Consider the following 22,279-nt stretch of genomic DNA (forward strand, 5'->3'; position numbering starts at 1 on the left):
CTTTCTGTTTGCAGGACAGAGGTTGAAAGTTTCCTCCCCTACAAACCATTTAAAAGGGATACATTTTTTAGAAATTTGTGAATAGAAATGGTGCATTGCAGGTGCAGCGGCTCTGAATGAGGCTCATCATCACATGTCGAGCAGCTCGGATACTGGAGCTGATGTCACGTCGGTTAACCTGGATAATCCCATCCAAATCCTCCCTATAGAAAATATTCCCAGTTTCCAGGCAGTCCTGTGTGCATAAGCCCGTTTCTTTAACAAGATTATCACACACGCTTTCTCAACGGCCTGCTTTCTATTCATGCGCTGGATCTCACCTCTGCTCTGTCACTCTTTCTGCTCCTCCATCGCTGCCCCCATGCATTCTTTTATTACCCCAAAGGCAAACTTTGTTTTCTTTTCTTTCCCTTTTTTCCTCTGTCTGCTCATCCAGTTTCCTTGTTTCATGGACGTGCAGTCAAAGAGGACAAGATGAAAGAGGGAAAGAGTTTAGACAAACACTGTACAGTACTGATGGTATCTGCTTATCTGGTGAATAAGGGTAGGCAAACTTTCCATGATAAACATGCCACGGTGCTATTACCTTAGGACTCATTCAAAAGTTTGGAATGATAATCATTCAGAAAACTATTCCATGATCTCTTATTTGTTAACTTTCCGCGTTTAAGCCTTTTATATGATCCCATTCAAATGTTTCAATGTTTTTTTTCCTTAAACAACTTCATTAAACTACAGAAACAGATGAGATAAACAATCTTGTAATCATCTTTCTGATGTAAAGCGCTGGGCCTTTATGGATGGAGATTATTATTATTATTTTTTTTATTCCACATCTGTGTTTTCGTCCATACTGACATTAAGAAACGTACATTATCTGCTACCGGCATCTCCCATCTGTGAGCTTCCCCATTAATTAGTATTGGCTTGTTTATAGGAAGGCAGTCATGGCCTAGATAACGATGCCAAATTCACTTTTAATTAATGACCATAAAACATTGATGGTACTATAATAACACAGTGGCAGCTAAACCCATTAATATTGATTTGAGCATTAATTCTTCTGACTTCTCGGAGGACTTATCTGTGCTGCATGTCTTTATTTATTTCTTTGGTGATGCTGTGTTGCTAATTGAAGGATATGATACGTGGAGTGGCTCTCTAAACAAGACAGTAACCTTCTATCAGAGAGAAGCATTAAAAATCATCAGTGGCTTCACTGAGCAGCTCAGTCAGTCTGATTAAGTGGCTGTAAAAGCAAGTAATTATGATGAACTGTGGTTAGATTGGCATCTATGTTATTAGGCACTTTCAGTGTGTGATTAAAAATATTTTCAATTTATAAAAGGGCCTGTAACTACTAGTCTTTACAAAATTATAGAGTTAACAATGGCAGGGCTTATTCACAGATGCTCGGCAAGAAATGTGTTTATTTTTCTTAAATATCTTTACTTCCCCGAACAAATATATTTGACTAAAGAGAAAGTGTTCATGCTGGTGCGACAGAATATCAGGCCACCGTAAAAATTATATAAATGAATAAATTTACAAGAAAAAAGTCATAAATTTATGAGAAAAAAGGCAAAATTTTTACAAGAATACAGTCGTTATGAAAAAAGAAGTCCAAAATGTACATGAATAAAGTCGCAAAATTATGAGAAAGGAGTCATACTTTATGAGACTAAAGTCGTTAATTTATGAGGAAAAAGTAAAAAAAAAATTCAGAGAATAAGCGTAGAGCTATACGTCAAAGAAGTGCATTTTTTACGATAATAAATTTAGAGTTTGATGAATTATAAATTGACAATTTACAAGATTAACGATAAATATGAGGCAAAACTTTGTTTTATTTAGAAGAAAAAAAAAAGAGTCAATATGCTTTCAATGAGACAGAGCTCATTGAAAGCATATAATGACATTATATGTATAAGGACAATGAAAAGAGTTGGCAGACACTGGGGCCCCTCAGAAGAAGAGTCTTGAGTAATTAAAATATTTTCATATTTTTACCTTTGGAAGCTGATGAAAAATGTGTTATGTCACTCAAATTGGGGAATGTTTCCAGGTTAAAGTGGGAGGAGAATTCCTGCTCTCATACAATAGGCTCAACCCATCATAACCCTGTTTCTTCCATTGGTTTTGTTCCTCAAATTTTACATTTTAAACTTAAAACCACAACATTTTGTTAAAGAGTTTTGGACTGTTTCAAATTCTGGAGGTCTCAGATGGTGGAGGGGAACGGAGCATCTGGCTAACATACGAGATGGAAGGGAATCCCTGGAAACTTAGTGACCCACTTCTTCCTGGTTTTTCCTTTTAATGCACTGTTTGGACATCAAAGGAGCTGAGACACATGGCTGCCATCTCCAAATGGTTTTCGTGTGAGATCTGAGTGACTAGAGATGACAAACAGGCGACTGTGCTCTCTATCCATGTCCTCTGTAATTTACTCTCCCAGTATTCATCCACTTAAAGTAAATCACTTTGTTTTTTTGTGTAATTTATCCTGCATCCTTTGTTTCTCTTTAAGCTAAGATTTGAAACCCCCCTTTTTTTTAAGCGCTGTTCCTCTTTCATCAACCTCCATTCCCTGTCTAACCTCCTCTTTGGTTTCTAAATAGATGTTCAGCTTCTGCTCTGACAACAGGGTTGAATTATTCAGCAGCCTTTATCTGCATTTAAGCCGATTAGACACCTTTATGTCAGTCACTCTTGATTTACTATAGCGATGTGTGCTTGTACATTCATTTTAGATTTTCAATGCTAATGAATAATGATGGAGTTTGGGTGTTTCTTCTTCTAGTTCTGATCTAACGTGGAGAGACGTTCAGCACATCATCGTGAAGACCTCTAGAGCCGGTCATCTCAGTGCTCCCGACTGGAAGACCAATGCTGCTGGCTACAATGGCAAGCATAAACACACACATACATTATCATAAAATATGTGCATATTTCTTTAGCATATTTCTTTACAAAATATTTTTTGACATGACAAAATGTGTCTAAACCCTTTCTTAAACAATAGTTTATTCTCCAAATAAAGCATATTCTGAAGTACCATTCCTAAATTGCAAATGCGCATAACTGTAAAGTCAGTTGTATTATAAAAGAATCTAAAGCCCAAAATCAAAAGTGAAAGCAATCCTGGTATATGTATAGTCTGTATGCCAAAAACTCAAAATTAAAGACATTTAAAAGAAAAATTTGGGAAGTTTGGTAGAAAAATCCTTTCTAAGCATACCAATAACAAAGAAAATCAGAAGGCTTTAGTAGAAGGTTTGGTATGAAAATAGTATTTATTAGAAAATCCAGCCAAACAGGCTGGATTGAAAAGATGTACTTTAATAATCCCCAAGATAGAAACTCCATATTCATCATAACTGATATACATCAAGAAATAATAACAAAGCTGTTCCACGCGTTAATGAAGTATTACATTTTTTTTCACAAAAATGAAACATACGTTGAAATTAAGCACATTTACCATAGCAGAAATATAATGACATTTCTTTGTCTAACTTCTAAAACAAATATCTTTATTATGATGAGTTTTTTTTACCTGTGTTAAATTTCTTCTAAATTCCTGTCATAAATGGCTTTAAAAAAGCCAGTATCAAATTCATTCATTCATTCATTCATTCATTCATTCATTCATTCATTCATTCATTCATTCATTCATTCATTCATTCATTCATTCATTCATCTTCTTCCAGCCCTTTGATCCCTTTCGGGGTCACAGGGCGGCCAGAGTCTGTCCCGGCCACTTGTTGGCGAAGGCAGGGGACAGGGGACTCACATTCACACCTATGGACAATTTAGAGTAACCAAATAACCTATGAAGCATGTTTTTGGTCGGTGGGAGGAAGGCAGAGTCCCTGGAGAAAACCCACGCAATGCACGAGGAGAACATGCAAACTTCACACAGAAAGTCCCCCTTTGATGTTCTTTTTCAGGTCCCTTGTATCAGATATTTCACAGAAATAAATTCAATGTAAATCTAGTGATGGTGATGCAATGTTTGGGTTATGCGATTGATTATAAATCTTTGTGAATAGTTATTGGTGGACAAATCTGATTGGAAATATGTGCGATCTGACAGGGCAGGTGGCTCAAGCAAAACCACATTGAAGACTTTTATCAATGGAGAAAAATCTGCACTGCAGTGGTTGGCGCCTTTTCCTCACAGCAAATAGGCCCCCGGTTCATGTCCCTGAAACAGAACACCAATGTGTGGAGCTTGCATGTTTTCTCCGGGGACACCGGCTTCCTCCCACTGACCCAAAACATGCTTAATAGGTTCATTGGTTGCTTTAAATTGTCCCGAGGTGTGAATGTGAGAGTGCATGGGTGTGTGATTTCTGGCCCTGAGACAGACTGGCGTCCTGTCCAGGATGTCCCCCTGCCTTCGCCCACAAGTGGCCGGGATAGTCCAGCACTGTGACCCTGAGAGGGACAAAATGGGTTCAGAAGATGAAAGAATGAAAAAAAAAATCTCAATTGTATTGTGTGAAAGGGAGATAAGCCAACAAATTCTGTCAAATTATTTGCACTAATGAGTGCTCCCAAAATAATGAACAGAATAAAATAGAATTTTTTAACTTTTATTTCATTTATTTTTAAATTCAACAAATCTGTTGTGACAGTTTGAACTTGAGCAGAAATCCCTTCTTTCCATTGGCTAAGTGAACATCAGAAGATGGATTTTGAATTTTTTTTATGTAAAGCTGTTTATTGGCCAACCGAGAATTGTAATAAATTAAACTGGTTACATTTTGTTGTCTTAAGTCTGAAGACAGATTTTAGACGAGCTTTTTCTAGAAATCATTGCTTCTTGCTTCATAATCACCCCACTATCAGCTGCCATCTATCTGGAACCATTTGATGGGTGCTCTTCTGTAACATTGACTGCGTTATTAATGTGTACTTATGCATGTGTGTCTGTGTGTGTGTGTCCTGGAGGAAAACCAAGATGGTGTGAAACAAGGGTCAGCCAGGCTGCAGGCTTAGTGTGTCTGGAGATTTTCCAAGTGAGAGAACAGGGGAATGGAGAAAAATGAAAGGAATTCATATTTGATTAGCCAACACAATTACTCTTAGGTTGGGTGGTTTCCAAACTTTTTCCCAAATTTAATTTTGGAGCTTATGCTAAATAATTAAATGTTGGTCTGAAGAAATTTGACCCAAAGTTTGAAAATGGATTTTAATTCCATTTTTTTTTTTAGATTGAAGAAATGCTTTTGCTGTGTTTATTGTTGCATCGTAGACTGATATCCTTTTTAACTACTTGGAAAAATAGTCAATTGTGACTTCACTGTCTCTGCAGTCAGTCATCTGTACGGCTTTGGCCTGATGGATGCGGAGGCCATGGTCAAGGAGGCGGAGCGATGGAAGCACGTCCCAGCACAACACATCTGTGTTGAGAGTGCAGATCGACAAATCAGGTAGCATTTTTGCGTCAGCCCAAACAAATGTGCTATCAGACTTTCAGACACGTGAGTCATTAATCACAGTTTTAAAACGTGCCATCAATGTTGAGGAATCATTACAAAACCAAAATCAGTCATCTGCTTACACTAAGGCGGACGAGACTTTTAAAAGGGGTCTGCAGAGCAGGTGCTTCTATACAATTCAACATTTTGAAATTAAAGATGTTTTAGGATGCAGACATTTCAAAAGTACCAACTAATTAAAAGTATCTTCACTATCTTTTAATTAGTTTAAAGTTTTGGTCAATGTTTTTGTGTTTTTAAATCATTAACTGAAATTGTGTGTAACCCAGTCAGTTTTTTTTAATTGTGTATTAATTATGCATAAAAAACAACTGAGCAATGCACAAACAAAAACACAGTTTGAATTCTTTAACTGGCTTTTTATTGATTTTTTTTTTTAAGTTAACAACGCTCATAAAACCCTTTATAAAATCAATATTTTAAACAGGAAAGAATGAACAGGAACAGGAACAGCTCATGTTAGATGTTTTAGAGACAAATGCAGAGAAGCAGACTGAGATGATTTGGACACATTAAGAGGAGGGACAGTGATTATGTTGGTAAGGGTAGTGAGGTTGGAGCTATCAGGAAAGCGGCCTAGAGCAGGACTATAAAGAAGGGTCTTAGTTGTGGTGATGCAGAATATGAGGGTGGTTGGTGTGAGTGAGGTGAATGCAGAAAAACCCATTGAGAGACCCGTAACGCAAGCAGCTGAAGGCCAAGAAAAATAGGTTTGATATGTGTGTGTGTGTGTGTGTTTTAATCAGAGGTCAACAAACCTTCTTAGACTCTGAAGTAACTTAAAAAAAACAAAGTAACGCACTGCAGTCTGTTGCTACATTTAGAACTGTTATCTGAAGCAGTTGCATAAGATGGCAGCAATTCATCAGCGTTGTGCATAAGTGCTGCAGAGTTCTGTTAGAACCAGCTCATGTTATGTCATGTTTTTAAATAAAAAAAATGTCCTCTGAAAGTTTCTTAAGGGGTCTGATTTTCTTTTTTTTACAACTATAACAGCCACTTTTGTCGGCCCCCTATTGATTAAAAAGTGCAGCAAAAAGAAAGTTAGTGGTACATGTCATGTTTGTACTGAAGATTTGTTTGTATTTTTTTCTCCCCTTGTCTTTGTGAGTTCTCATTTTTCTCTCTTTTAGTGTCTTTCTTTTCTTTTCATATTTTCTGTCCCCCGTGTTTTTCCTGGCACGTGGTTTAGAGTGCGGTTGTGCAAGCTGTACCTTGATAGGGGCCAAGCATTAGTTCTGGCAGGGTGGTTTTCACATAAGACCTTCACTATGTGCACACACGAACAAACTCTTACATGAGAGAGCCAGGTCTTCACAGCTTGTTATGGTTGATGCCCCTAGAAGCCTGAGCCCTGTTCTGAGTTGGAATTGCTGGATGAACTTGGGGTCCTAATCTGGTCTCCTTTCAGCGGAGAGCTCACTGACCTCAGACTGAAGCATTGTCAGCGTCGCTCTGCTGGTTCTGCTCCAGTAAACTGCGGGTCTTAAGAAGGACATGTACAGTCTGGTTTGTTGTCATCTTAGGGTCATATGCTGCATAATGTGTTTCCTAATAACTTCTTTGCCTTTCAGCTGCTCCCTTAAATGGTGCAATATAAAAATAAATATTTTAATATGCGTACGCTACTCCTAAATTTGCGAGCTTAAACTAAACTTGTGGTGGAGCCGGTTAGGTTGATGTTTTAGAAAAACTGTGCATTTTATGGTACAAGCATCACATTTGGGATGGATCTACTTTAGGATCCCCTCTTTCAGAAAACCACGTTAGCCATGAAAAAAATCCAAAATGGTGTCCATTTGTAAAGATGGCAGCCATACACTCTCCAGTTACAAAAATATTCAATGTCCATTTGCCCTGGTCTTAATTATATGGGTTGTTCATGCATAAAATGCAGCCTACAGAATACTACTATATGTATATGTATTTTATTTATTTAATAAAATACATGGGTAACGGGCTTTTCTGACAGAGGGGGTTCTCAGGTATATCTATGCCCAATTTGATGCTTGTACCACAAAATACATAATTATTTTAATAACAGACAAAAAAAATGCCCTTCCACAAAGCAGTGGCAGTGGTAAAAACCTGTCCCTTCCCACGCAGTGTTCATATCTGTTCCAATTTGTAGAGAAATGCTTGGATTTACAGGATTTATATCTAAAAGTGTTTATAAAACCATTTCACCACCACATCAGACCTAAACAGTTTTAAATGTCAACTAAAGACTTGCCTTTTTTAGAATGACTTTCAATACTCAGTAGTTGGTGGTATTTTCTTTTCTTTTCATTGTTTTATTTCTTTTTTTTTAATCCACCTACCCTTTGCACTTTGGTACCATGATTGTAAAGTGCAATATAAATAAAGATTCATTCATTCATAAACCAACATTAGAAGCAGTTTTCTCTAGAACAAATGTCTCCTTTGTCCTCAAGTTTCTAAACTTTGTGCTGTAACCCTCACCTCATTCAGTTTGTGAAGAACTCGCCTTACTTGGTTTGATTGATGCTTCTGACTTTCTTTAGCGATGCTGACATGCAGTGGTTTCCTACTTTTGAGAAAAAAAGCATTATAAGTACATAAAGCTTATGCAAGTTGCTTTATAGACTTTGCCCTCGCTCTGCTCACCCCGTACATGTATAGAGTCCATTTTGAACTTTGAAATAAAATGGCAAATGTTTTTTTTTTCTGCATTTAAGAGTTGTTTATTCCAACAAACATGCTGGTTTAATTTTTAGCTTAATTTGTCAAGTTTGCCTATTAAACTTGGTTTTCTTCAGCCAACTTGAATAATTTCCTAAATATTGTTTAAGCACTCTATTTTATTTTTACAAAACTGCCAAGTATATCAATTTGAAACGTAATAAGCTAAGGTTGCTAATTTCAGCAAAATAAAACTGTCAAATGAACCCTAATGACCAAGGCTGACTTTGTACAGGGTAAATTTATTATGTCAATGAAAACAGAAACCTAGTGTGATTTATTTCATATAAATATTTTTAGTTGCATAAAAAAACATTTTAATGATGAAATAAGTCACTGAGTTTTGAGCAATCAATCATCACAACACATGTTAAAAAGTTGCGTTATTTTTTGTTTTTAACTTGACTTGATTTAAAGCAGCTAATCATGACCTCAGGATATTTTATACCACCACCACTATACATGCATGTTATAAGAACAAATGACTAGAGAGGGGGTAACTTGATACATTTACTCAGTTGCATGTGTTTTAAGTGTTGTAAGAATTGTCTTGAGAAATCCCCACTTGAGTCCTGTTTTTGGCCTCCTCGTCCAGCCCAAATCATAACGCGACACTTGATATCGATTCTCTGACAACCTGGCATTACATTAAACATTTTTTTTAAATAAACAAAACAACTTCATAGCTTAGACATTCCCATCAGTAAAAGTTATGTGTAGTAGCTGTGCAGCAGCACCATGGTAAGTCTTTGGCTGTCAGTTGTATCTAAGTCTTACCACAGATGTTGTTCAGGAGACTATTAGATGTTTGTGTTGGCCGTCCGGCCGTCTTTCAGCTGCGATACGATCAGACCGAACAAATAATTTACTTTGTCGTTCCTATCCTGCTCTTGTTTTTAGTTTCTTTGGCAAAAATGTGAACTGTTAAGGATTGCTGTGTTTCCTTTTTGGTGAAGAGCAGCACATCTGATCGTTTTAGGAGGTTTAAGGGTTGATATTAAGTCAAGTGGAGTCACTGTAGAGTAGAACAAAGCAGCCAAAGCTGATAAAAAATTATCCAGCCTAATCCGTTGTGATTGTAATTTTGTCAAATTACATGACTAGGAAAATCAATTTTCTATCAATCTGTCCTCTCATTTTTCATATGAATGAATTTTTCCTTATTTTCTGCTGGCACTCATTCTCTAGCTTCTGGTATTTCACTGTTTGTTTGTTTTTTGCCCAACTTTTGGTCAGTTACTTAAGTTTAAGAAGCTCTAATCTCACAGATTTGTTCACACTTCATTGTTTGTCATCTCGTCCGGCAGAACTATCCGCCCGGAGCACGTGGTTCGGTCAGTGTACAAGGCAACCGGATGTGCCGACAACCCCAACCAGCATGTGATTTACCTGGAGCATGTGGTTGTACGTATTACAATCACACACCCTCGTCGCGGTGACCTGTCAATCAACCTGACTTCACCCTCGGGGACCAAGTCTCAGCTGCTTGCAAACAGGTAAAGGAATGTTTGTTTGCCTCTAAACAAACAAAAGCAAAACACACACAAGGGTTTTTATTGTTTGTGTTGCCATTTAGAAAGCATTATGAATTTATCATTTAGTCATTTGCCATTGTTTTTCGTCAAAGAGACTTGACGGTAGGTACATGACAAGCCAAAATAAAAGTTTGTCTAAAATTGTTGCTTCCGATAGTCCTCACCTTAAATTGGTGATAATTGTGGGTTTGTTGGCCTTTGAAGGCTGTGGCTGTTTTTGCCCTCAGCTCCTACTGTGTTGAGAAGTTGTCCAAAGCAAACTTAAACTTGCCTACGGGGTAATTAAAAAAGCTAATCAGCCAACTTGCAAAGCAACAGGGTTGCAAAACACATCACATACAAATGACAGGTGCTACAGGCTATAACAATAGAGGAGAGCAATGTGTTGCTTGGCATTAATTGGGCTGTCAGTAGCAGAGATGATGTATAACATGCTTTGACTCCTCCATCTGTCACATGTGCATCATTGTGTGACTGCATTCCATCAGATTCCAGATTGTTATGGACTGCATTCCTAATTACATTTTTGCAGTTTTCCCTGAAACCATCTTTATTATTGTTTTTATTTGTTTTTTATTTTATAGAAGCTGGAACTCACATTGAATTTCCCACCTTTCAACCAATAAGAGAAACAAAACTGAAACTTTACATTTTTATTAATAACGTTTCATTAAAAGCTGTGATAATCCAGTATTTTTTTGCAGTAGTTGATTTCTTATTGGATATGGGATTTGTTTGTGTTGGTGTGTTGGTATATATCATATAAACTGGCTTGTATTATTGATGAACAGGTTGTTTGATCATTCCATGGAGGGCTTTAAGAACTGGGAGTTTATGACCACACACTGCTGGGGAGAGAAGGCAGCAGGCGACTGGGTCCTAGAGATCTACGACTCACCCTCTCAACTCCGGAGTCAGAAAGTGCCTGGTAATGACGTCACAAATATAACAGAAAAAGGTTACAAATAGGCTGCATACAGATTACTTTTACAAACCGTTTTTTTTTTCCTCAGGCAAACTGAAAGAGTGGTCGTTGGTGCTATATGGCACCTCTGTGAACCCATACTCGTCCCCACACATCGAAAAGCCTCGCTTTGTGCTTCCGTCCCCTGATGAAGAAATCACAGAGGAATACAACGGTAGGTGATGCATCCTCTGCAGCTGTGCAGCCACTTTTTTTGTTTTCCTGAACTTCCAAACTAATAAAATAAAAAAAGAAGCGATAGAAGCAGTTGAGATAGGCAAGCGAACAAAACTTCTGACATTTCTCTCTGTTTTTCCTCAGGGCCCTGTGACTCTGAGTGCAGTGATAACGGCTGTGAGGGCCCTGGACCCTACCAATGCATTAACTGTCTCCATTATTTCCTCAAGTTCAAAAACAACACCAGGTCAGACTGCTTTACTACCTCAATAGTTAATACAGATTGTTGTCTTTTCTTTATTTCAAATTTGAATTGATCCTTCTTCTAATAAATACAAAACAGTGCCCTTCTGTTAGGCTTTTACCTGCTACCATTTTAGTAAACTCCTCTACAATTCTAAACTGGGCTAAATTAAAGGAAATCAATTAAATATAACCTTCCTGTTTTGAAAACAATTGTGCTGAAATGTGACTTCAGTCTTTTGCAAATTGTGATCATGAGCTCTCATACAAAAATTGTCTGCATTTTTCTTTACGACTGGGATCCTTTAAGTTTTCTCATGTTAACCCGTCAAACTTAATGGGTAGAATAACTGGAAAATATGCAAATAAATAAGAGCTTCTTTGCAGTATTTTTTTTTTATTTATTTTAATTTTTAATCTAATTTCTGCCTCCTTGGATGTTTCCCCCTTGTGAGCAGTTTGTCTCTGTTTGGAAATGTAAAATCTCATTAAAAGAGCCTGATGTCTTCTGTTTGAGTTTGTACGCCTAAATACTCTGGGGCTGCCACCACTTACTTTTATTTTTTTATATTAGGAGTATGGCTTTTTATTTTTTGCACAGAAGTTCTATTTTTGCAAAATAAACAATGTCTTTGTGTAACATGCATCAGTTTAGAAACACTTTAGCACCTGATATTGTTTATCTGAGGTCTTATGTTCATCCCTTTAAACCCTATAGACACTTTAGAGTTTAAGGCAAAGCAACTTTATTTGTATTGCACCTAATTTACACAAAGGCACTGCAATGGGCTTTTATTCAGGTGGGTGAGAGCTTTGGCAACATACAGGACAGCTTAATAAAAAGAAAATAAAGATAAAAAGAAAACAAAAGTTCAATTGAAATGAATGAAAATGGTACATAAAATGAAACCGTATTTTAAAGAGAACCGGAAAGGATCACACGGCTTTCAATTCTGATCTGAAAGTCTTAAAATGTAAAGGTGGTGCAGCCTTTTTTACACCACTGTGTATACATTTGTGTGTGCCCTTAGGATCTAATTAGGATCAGAGTCTATGGTAATTGCCTTTGTGTCAGCTTGTCTCCATGCTAATAAAAGGCAGACTGATGCAGGTGCATGAGAATGTGCAACTTATTATTAGCCCAATTTAGAGGTGTGCTGCCCTTTTGCTGCAACCACGGGGAGCAATTGATGAATGGGAGGTGTGTGTGTGGGTGGGGGGTGGGGGGTACTGGGGTCGGGTGTAATGTTCTGTTAATTACAACCTAACATGTGATGGTCTGCACCTACCAGAAGGAGTTTTACATGTGCCTGTCTTAGATTAGGGATTTCTGGGGTTCAAAAAACCCCACCAGATTTAAGATTTTGACCAAGATTATAACTCTTAGTTTTTAGTTTCTCATTTTAAGTGCGTAACTTTTTAAAATAATTGATATATTTTACATTTTATAATGTGTTTTGGTTTACCTCAGTGTGCTTGTAAATAGAGTACAGGTAAAGACCCCACTTTTTTTATGATTTTTATTTTACCTTCTTATAGAAGTTTTTTGCTCAAATCTGAAATCCAAATTCCTCCCAAAATGTCTGATTTCCTGCTCTGTTTCTAACAACAGAATTACTTTGTTGAACCTAGTAACACAAGCCTATCAACATAGCACACGTCTGAGCTTTCACTGAGTGGAAATCCACATAGCAGTTGTGAGTTCATTCGGCTTTTGATCAGCTATTCAGAGGAAAATGGCAGATGGACCTTTTCAATAATAAAACAGAAATGCATCGGAATTCCCAAACTTTCCTTGATGTGGCTTTTATCATTTGTTATCCACAATGGGTCCCTACAGGTTGTTAAAAATGTGTCGTCAGTCGGATAACGAAAATCGACCATTTTTTTAAATGCATAAAAAAATTAGAACAACCATCACCCTTTTTCTTTTTCTTGATTAATTGCAATACGCATCCATACTAATAGATGTGTTCAGTCCAGAACCGATGTGTTGTTGAATAATTGCTGTAATTCATATCTTGGTTGTTTTAGTCTTTGTGAGACAAATGGCCTGCATATTTTCTCTCCAATTGTTGTTTTTTTTTAACAAAATAAACTATATTAGTAGTTATTATTATATCATCCCACCCCTGATCTAGATGTTAAATTCTTTGTGTTTCCTCTGCAGGTGTTGCACATAAAGTCTTAACAACTATATGACAATAATGTAGTAATGTAAAGGATCACTTTAGAACAACAAAAACACACAGATGGCAGTGTGGTGGGATTGCAATCCTTTATAATTAACACCATTTCCATTCAGAGCAGGAAGTATCACCTTACTTGTGTATATTTGTGACGCCTCTACTGTGGAACTTTAATAATTCACATTCGCATGTTTGGGCTGACAGAGTGATCAAAGAGACAGATTTTGTTGGTTTGGTTGAAAGTTTCTGTCATCTCTTTCCAAATGATTGGATTACATCTAAATAGGAGAGAAAGCAGGTGTTGAAATTCCAGAACAAAAAGGGGTGGCTGAGTAGCTTTCACACATGGATGTGTGCCAGTGTCAGTATATGTGTGCTTGTGTGTTTTGTGATATATTTTTTTTTAGATTTAATAACGCTAGAAAGGAAAGTCTTTGTAATCGAGTATTAGAGGGTTTACTTATCTACCACCAGAGGCACTTTTTTTACACTTTGATCTTGTTTTTATGACACTTCTAGCTAATTCCCCTGGGTCTTTTCTGTCATTCTCACTCCAGGATGTGCGTCTCTGAATGTCCCAGTGGCTTTTTCCGTGACGACAGGAAGCGTTGCAAGAAGTGCTCCTCCTTGTGCGAGACCTGCGTTGGGAGTCGGAGTGATCAGTGCACCTCATGCAGGCCTGGTTTCCACCTCAACGAGGGCACCAACACATGCGTTGCCAGCTGCGCAGACACCTTCTACCTTGATAACGGTGAGGTTGTCTGCCCAAGTTAACTTAGGAAAAAATGTAAATTTGGTTTAAAGCACTCAAGATGTTGAAAGTCTTGTATTTGATTCATCTGCCTTTACCCAGTTTGGTTTTTAAAACAATTTCAACTTTAACATTTTTTTTTCTCTGTTACAACTTTTATTTTACTGACTTCAGACTCAGTTGAACTGCATAAAGAAAGCCATCCATAAATGGAAAAAAAGGGGGAATTTGTGCAAACATCTGTCAGCCACCTGCTCTACAGAAATTAATAAGCAAAACTGCCTTCACTCCCCCTCTTAGAATGATGTCTTTGTATCCTTGATGTAACGTCTAGCCATTTGTTTATTTTTGTGCACTTGCTGACTTGAACAGGACTGAAAAGTCTTGAGTTAGCACGCAGCTTTTTTTGTGAATCAACCCTGAAATGAAACAGATCTACAGGAATGTTTCTGGATTATGTGAAAGATAATTTATCTTTTTAAGTTTTCCCCAGATTTATAATAAACACAGTCATACAGGCAAACACTGAATGTTTGTACTTAGGACCGATTAAGGATTTAAATGTATGCCAGTCTGGTTAAAAGCAGATTAGGACTGAGCTGCAGCAGCTATGCATATCTTTTAATTATGTGTATAAAATTCCCAGCCAAGTTAGTGTCAGGCCTGGAAAAGACTGGCAGCATAGAAGAACATATGGTCCATTTTGTGTTATAATATTTCTACAGGTCAAGATGAACTGGATTGTTTTCTGTCTCCTTTTTTTTTTGTCTATCACTCAGCCATCACATTACTTAATAAATCTTTTTTTGTTTGTTTTAGTAACAATTTTATAAAACTAGAGAATTGCGGATGATTTCTGCCAAATATTACCGGTACTTACACTTTAAACCATTGTAATCTGTTTTGAGTTCAGTTTTGATGGAAATGTTTTTTTAAATTCATGTTTAGGTGTAAAAAAGGATGTTGATCAAAATGAGGATTTTTGTTGTGTTCGTTTAAAACCAGAAGGGGCAAAGATGTTTACAAAATGTTGGATAAAAATGAGGTATAACACAAAATAAATGTTTTACTCTGTTGCCTTGACTTAAGAAAAAACATTTATTCAAATTTTGAGAACAAAATAATTTCCTCTTTTTAGAGAAATAATTTTGTGATCCTCAAGGTTTAAAAATACATTTTTAATTTCAATTCTTCTATCAAAATTTGACAGTAGACCAGTCATCAACTTTTTCACGAAAAAAAAACAACAGAGTTTTTTTTAGTAAAGATCATCCTATTTTGGTCTTTTTGTTCATCTTTTCATCAACGGATCTCTTGGTTCCTGCAGCTTTAGGAGGTTTCCCTCCTATGTACTCCTTATAACACTCTGCCTTAGCTTTGCTCTGCCTTTTCCCACCGCTTTTCTGTAAAGGCTAAAGTGCTCATCGGCTCCCCATGAACGAGCAGCTTTCTGTGTTTGTTTCTTCCAGCTTCCAACATTTGTAGACGATGCCAGGAGAACTGTAAGAAGTGTACAGCTGCCAATATCTGCACAGAGTGTAAACCTGGAACGAGGTAAACAAGCTTAACACTGAGTCGTTCTTCATGCATTTATTAATCATCAGTGCGGCAGAAGGAAATAGGACATAGTCTTTCTTAATTTTTTGTCACAGATGCTGGAATATTATCAGAAGGAAGTCATTTTGATAATAACCACACACAAAAAAAGAGTGAAAATATGTGTTTTTTTAAATTCAACTACATTTATCTGTCCTCCTATAGTAAAGATGCATCTACCCATGCCATTTGACAAATTTTAATAGCCAAACAAATGAAAAGTTAGGTTATGGGATCAATACTATTATATGGCGCAAGTTTCTGAGCCTTTTAAGGTTGATTAATTTTAAGTTCTGCCTTTGGTGTACCCTTCTTGGAAAAGCCTTGATGTCAGTGCTGCCCTTGTTACATTTGAAGATGCTTTGTTTGGGTTAAAAATACGTTTCTGAAGAGGTTTTCTTGACACCACTGAGCCTGTAGTTACAACCTCTGTCATACCGATGCCCAGATTTGATAGAAATTCAGGAGAAAGTGTGGATGGAATAACCTTCCCACTTCTGTTCGTTCTTTTACATCCTTAACTTTATTTAAGAGAGCTCTTTTAAAACATTACCTGGTTTTGTTTCCATGACCATAAATGCTTGGAATGTCGTTTTTTTCCTTTTTGTTTCTTCTTGGTAAAGTTTAACATCAGTGATGTTCTGTGTTTTATTTGAATGTGTTTCGTAAAATGTATTGGGATAATGGGTAAAAGTGAGAGCTGTTATGTGTGCATGTAAACTTAATCTGCATCATTATTTGTATTTTCCTTTGTCTGTTATTTGTTTGTTCTTTAACTCTACTTCATCATCTTTTCTTTTGTTATAAATCGTACAGAAGGGACGTATCCTCCTCTTGCTTATCAAATGTTAAAATAAAATAAAATTTACAAAGCTCACACTTCAAACCTTTAATGTTGGTGAAGTTTACCTAAAGGTTTTGGGCGACAACTGACCTGAGAGTAGAGACGAAGGTCATGCAGGTCACCCTTTTCCAAGGTTTTAAAACATTTGCGTCTTGAAGCCAGACTTATTTAGTGGAACTAGAGGTGCTTGAAGACTATAATTTCCTGCGAGTGCATTCGGCATCACATTAAAACACGTTGCGGGTGTGCGTGCTCATATGTTCAATTCCCCCCTACTCATTATTTAGTCCAGCATTAATGCTGTGTAAGGAGCCAGAGAGGAAGAGTGGACCAGATCGTTTCTGGGAAACGCTCAGTAACACAGGACAGCTGTTTCTCAGCTCAGTGCAGTCAGCTCACAACCCTGTCCTTGCTGTGACTTCAAAGAACTGACTTCTACCCCCTGACTCTCATCCACACATCTGGCACCTCAAAATGACTCCTCTAGTGTCCAAACAGCACATAGGCTTCAGATTAATGGATTTTTACCCCATTGCTTGGACCAGAACTGTTGTGTTTTTGCTATTAAGGCAACTATATCATTAATTCATGGTTTTCTGTCTTTTGCTTGTCAGCCTTCAAGCAAACAAGTGTCTGATGACGTGTGACGCAGGTTCTTATTACAACGGCCACAGAAGGACATGCGAGCTCTGCCATCGAGCCTGTGCCACCTGCGCAGGTTGGTCATCAGAAGAAGTTTATTAGCAAACATACATCCATCAAGACAATTCTGGATGCAATGAGCACTTTGACAAGATGACTTTAACACATTAACAAAGTTTTATTGCGTTGCAGGGACGGGTATAGAGGCATGCACCAAGTGTGCTGATGGCTACTTACTTGAGGACTGGCGGTGTGTGTCGACTTGCAGTTCTGGCTACTACCTGTTTGAGCAGAGCTCAGACAACGGGCAAATGCAGAGGTCCTGCAAGAAGTGAGTCCGTACACCTGCCAACACCTCCGACACATGAACTGCAAAGCTCTAGGAGCTAAACAAGTAACCCTGCTTTGTAAAACTCAAGTTTTCTTCTTCTCATAGGTTGTGTCCGAATTCCCATCCTAACCCATAACTACTAAAAAACGATATAGTGTGGGACTATGTAGTGCCCTGGATTTTAAAAGCAATTCGGACACCACGCTCATCGATTTCATGTCGTTAAAATGTCATTGATATGAGCGTTTTTGAGACGATCATTTATGAATCCACTTTGTTCTGAAGATGAAAACGTTGATATTTTGTTAAAAATACATTTAAATACATTTTCTTTGCAAAAAATTTTCAAACTCAATCAATGCATTGTGGTCTATATTCGTCAATCTAGTGAGCATCAATGCACACCGGTTTTTTGCAGAGACTTCTGGGAAATTTCTAGGGCACTGGATTTTGGAACTGTAGATTCGGACGGCACTACAAAATGACGAACGCACTATATAGTGAAGGAATTCGGACACAACAATAGTCTTTTATCTTAAGATGTCTTTGGTGCAAAAATGTTTCTATCCCCCCCCCCCCCCCCTTTTTTTTTTTTTTTTTAGAAAGAATTAGCTTTTCTGATGTTATCAGTAGTAACATGTCAGCTAAATATGCTGTCGCGTTTGAAATGATCACATTTTGCAAAAGAATGAAGTTAACGCTTCAGCACAGGTCTGACTTAATATGTATTGACAGTTAGGCAACATTGGTGAGTTAACCATCCTGACTGAATAAATGTTTCCCCATGTTGGACATTTTAAAGCAGTCTTGAATAGTCTAGTATTGAAAATAGGAGCATTGTGCACATTGGAAGATGGTCACCATGAGTAAAAAGGAAAAAAAAATCTTGCTAAAGAAGTTTATGTAAATGACGTCAACTTTGAGGCACAGATGTGGTTCAGCATCCTTGTGAAGGTTGAAATTTTCCCACAGACAGTTCAGCTGCGTCATTCTGCTCTAATGTTAACCTGAGTACGGAAAACGAGAGGGAGAGAACTCATAACAGTGATAACATGTTTGGAGACCTGATGACTAGTTTTTCTTTTTCACAGTGAAACTCCTCAGACATCTGGTCTGCCTCTCTTATCTGTGTTTCATTCCTCTCGTGTACCTCACTCTTTTACCTTGAATTATTTATAAGCCATATTTGACCCTTATTTAGGCTTAAGCATAACTGTTAATGTTTCTTCTGGGTTTTTTTCCTTCAGGTTTTTTTAGTACCAGCCCAAAAAGCCCAACAATCCTATATCCCCACTGTTTTATTGTTGCAAACAAGTACACATATTTTAGTTGCTAATGATACATTCAGTGACCCAGGAGGATTTTGGGAGGGAAACCTTGAATAAAGCTGATTAAAATTCAGTTTTTGGGAGAGAAAAGTTTGACTTATGTTTTTTGTAAGCCAGCTGTTTTGATTGGGATTTGACATGTTGCTGAAATACTCTTGCAAAAATAAGCTCCAAAGTACTGCAGGTTGAGCTCAAAATGAAAAATGTTTCTGTTTAGCAAAGCATACATTTTAAACTGCACAAGAAAAATGAGGTATGTGCAAATACAAGATAAATATTGCTTTAAATCAAAGCTTAGACACAAAGTCTCCACAGTGTTAAAAAATACAAAGATCTATCTTCCAGGACTGGATGGGTTTATTGTGTTTGAATTTATGTTGTTTTGGAGACACTTGTCATTGAATGCATCTATGATTCATCTGTGACTATCATGTCACCTTGCACAGGTGCGACACTAGCTGTTATGAGTGCTCGGGGCCTGGTGAACGAAACTGCAGTAACTGCATCAGTGGTTACAATCTGGAGGCGGGAGTCTGTGTGGTCAGCACCATCTGCAAAGATGGTGAGTTGTCAGATTTCTTATTTATTATATGCTTTATATTTTTTTGTGTACACAATTTTGTCCTTGCCTTATAGTGAGACGGCATGTTTATACACACAGAATTGATCTGCTCTACATTTTCAAAAGTTTGACTTTAAAAAGTAAAGTTAGTTACAGTTCAATGGTTAAATAATTCTGGCCTTCTAGAAGCTCTAAATCTGTAGAATATCATTACAAATTGCAAATAATAAAAATCTGTTACTAAATCACCCAAGTGACAAAAATAAGTGCACAAGTAATATTTATTATCTTTATAATTTATTATTTTGGTTGACTCTTCGTACTAACAGCTTGAATGAAACCGCTCGCCCTGCAGCTTCAAAGCTGTCCTTGCTTTTAGTTTTAGTTTTTCTAATCTCACTGTAAGCCTTATTCACATTCTGCGTGTTCCACGGTAAATTCCTTTGGGAAAACACACTTGCCCATTCTTGTCCTTTTATTTTAACATAAAGCCACCCCTTCCCTTAATTGTTTGTTCTTTGTTTCTCTAGTGTCTGAGCACTTTGCATTGGCTGAGATGATATCATCTCCTTGATGTCTTTTACCTTTTTTTCCCCTAATCAATTTTCTGATTCCCTCTGCCTTACATTGGCTTACTCACTCTGCTGCTTGGGCTATTTTTGTGCATGAGTTTACACAAATCATTTAGTTTGAATCACTTTGTTTAGTTTTTTTCACTCAACGGGGGCTTTTTTTTTTTTTTTGATGAATATTTGCACGAGAAATGTCTGCATGACCCTTTTTGGGGTTAAAATGACTGCTTTAATCCATCCTCAGTCTGTTTCCTGCTTGTGATGGATTGATTGGTGTCAGTTAATTGTTCTTAACGGAGCTGGCACATAGACTGTTTGGACTTCATTATTCTTTTTTTTTAAATATATATTTAAAATGATGCCATGTTGTGAACATCAAAAAATCTTCAGTTCACTAATTGTGTGACTTTTTTTTCTGTCTGTCTGTTTCTCCCGTATCCATTTTCCTTTTTCTCCTGACATGGATCCAATCACTCCTCCGGACTATTTTCCACCTCCGTGAACATCACCTGTGTTTGGATGAACAAAACTCTTCCTTCCACCTGAACCCTCTCCTGACCAATCATGTGGCTCTACTTGTTATTCAACTGTTTCAATTGGCCCGTGTGTGTGTTCATGTGTGGGAACCCTCCCCCTCCCCCCTAAACCTGTATCTCTTCTTCCTGCTCTGTGGAAAGCAAATGAAGAATCTTGGGCGGAAGGCAGCTTCTGCGTCCTTGTTAAAAAGAACAATCTTTGCCAGAGGAGAGTGCTGCAGCAGCTGTGCTGCAGAACATGCTCGCAAAAGGGTTGACAGGACGCTGACACCGGGCGAAAAGGGATTCCCAAGGTGGGGTGTAGGGGACACAGGGGGCACCCCTCCTTCTGGAAACCCCTGCCCATGCATTCACAGTCACATAATTTATAAGAGAATCTGTGCCTCTTTACACGGACTGCATCGGAGGTGCGATGACAGGACTACAACAAACCTACCTTTTTTCTGTACCGGGACACATGTGGTCAGGATGCAAAAAACGACTGGGACTTGCTTCAAGAAGAAATGAGCAAATGAAAACAAAACAAACAAAAGAATAAAAGTGTTGGTATTCTGTGACCAAAGCATCGATGCCAAAATAATTGAGCGTTCTTTTTTTCTTGCCAGTGTACGAGGCACAGCTAAAAACAGAATAAAAAAACATGAGCCACTCAGCCTGTGAATTCTGTGCAAATTATTATTATTTTTTGTTTGTTTTGGCTCCTCTTCCTCCTTTCTTTCCAGTGTTAACAATAAAAAAAAGGAAAGTGAACCTGCAGTAGGAAAGGCCATGATTTTCCGCCTGTAAATATACGTCAAAAGAAAAAGAAAAAAAAATGCACACTTAGTAATGTGAATATAATGCATGTCTGGGCTGTTGAGGGGGAGACAATAAATCCACACTTTCTGTATGCCACACAAACAAATGACAAACGTTTTCACACACACACACCTATAAACATGATGGCAGAAACATAAATGGTGTTATGATATGGCAAGACTGTAAAGAAACACCTGATTTTATCTACTAAAACAAGAGTAACCTGCCCCTTGAATAGTGTGTGTGTGTGTGTGTTTGTCTTTATTGGTGTTTCTAGGAGAATGCCATTAATTCTTGATGTAAGCCCAGACAGCATCGATTATTTCAAACTCTATGAAAAACCCAGTTGAAAGTCATTCTTTCCAGAGCTTTCTGCAAGGAGGGAAACTGCAGTAAATTATGATGAGTTTGCGGTACTAGGGATGTACCGATGCCAACTTTTCACACTGAAGACAGAAACTTTTCACCTGAAATTCTGTACTGTTGCCATCTATCTGAAGGGTTCCAAGATTTGAAGTTTCTGGCCTATTTTTTATTTTTATTTTGTGGAACAAGAAAACAACTCCATCTTTAAAGGATTTAAAACTTTTTTATCTCGGATTTTCCACATGCCATTGTAACGCCACTGAAGGGAAACTTCTTTGTCCAGTCAATGATATTTTAGCTGTATCGGTGCATCCCTACATGTTACTGTCCTGAAATAAAAATAGTTTTAGAAGTTTTCTGCTCTCCTCATTCCATTATGTCAATGCATGTCCGCTGAGGGACCTTTAAACTCTTTAGGAACACAGAGGATCAACAAGAGCGCACCAAAAGTATTCAGTTTACTTTAAGAAGTGCAAATATTACCTAGTTTTCTAATTTTAAGTCTTGATGTGCAACACAGTGACCTAACAGGTAACATTTATGAGAGAAGGACTTTTTTATGAATGCATAATAAATTAGCAGATACTACTGAAATAATCTTGAAAAAAAAGTTTATACATTATTCTGCCAAT

At 37.5% G+C, this 22,279-nt stretch overlaps 1 protein-coding gene across 2 annotated transcripts in view; it reads left to right on the forward strand.

Annotated features, from left to right (window-relative positions):
- The window catches only part of pcsk5b (proprotein convertase subtilisin/kexin type 5b), a 54,715-nt gene extending 33,580 nt beyond the window's left edge, over positions 1-21,135 (forward strand). Inside the window, exons 11-22 of one of the 2 annotated variants that reach the window (XM_078953060.1) lie at positions 2,804-2,907; positions 5,324-5,441; positions 9,521-9,709; positions 10,540-10,676; positions 10,762-10,887; positions 11,034-11,136; positions 13,879-14,072; positions 15,542-15,626; positions 17,127-17,230; positions 17,347-17,485; positions 19,260-19,375; positions 20,634-21,135. In XM_078953060.1, coding sequence (XP_078809186.1) covers positions 2,804-2,907; positions 5,324-5,441; positions 9,521-9,709; positions 10,540-10,676; positions 10,762-10,887; positions 11,034-11,136; positions 13,879-14,072; positions 15,542-15,626; positions 17,127-17,230; positions 17,347-17,485; positions 19,260-19,375; positions 20,634-20,740 — 1,522 coding nt within the window. In that variant the 3' untranslated portion in view covers positions 20,741-21,135. Of the gene's footprint in view, positions 1-2,803; positions 2,908-5,323; positions 5,442-9,520; positions 9,710-10,539; positions 10,677-10,761; positions 10,888-11,033; positions 11,137-13,878; positions 14,073-15,541; positions 15,627-17,126; positions 17,231-17,346; positions 17,486-19,259; positions 19,376-20,624 lie in introns of both variants that reach the window. The other variant, XM_078953059.1, reaches the window with a different exon arrangement.
- Positions 21,136-22,279: the final 1,144 nt, after the last annotated feature.

This window comes from Oryzias latipes, chromosome 9 (assembly GCF_053564925.1).
Source record: "Oryzias latipes strain Hd-rR chromosome 9, Olatipes_Hd-rR_3.1".
In the NCBI taxonomy this organism is placed as follows: domain Eukaryota; kingdom Metazoa; phylum Chordata; class Actinopteri; order Beloniformes; family Adrianichthyidae; genus Oryzias; species Oryzias latipes.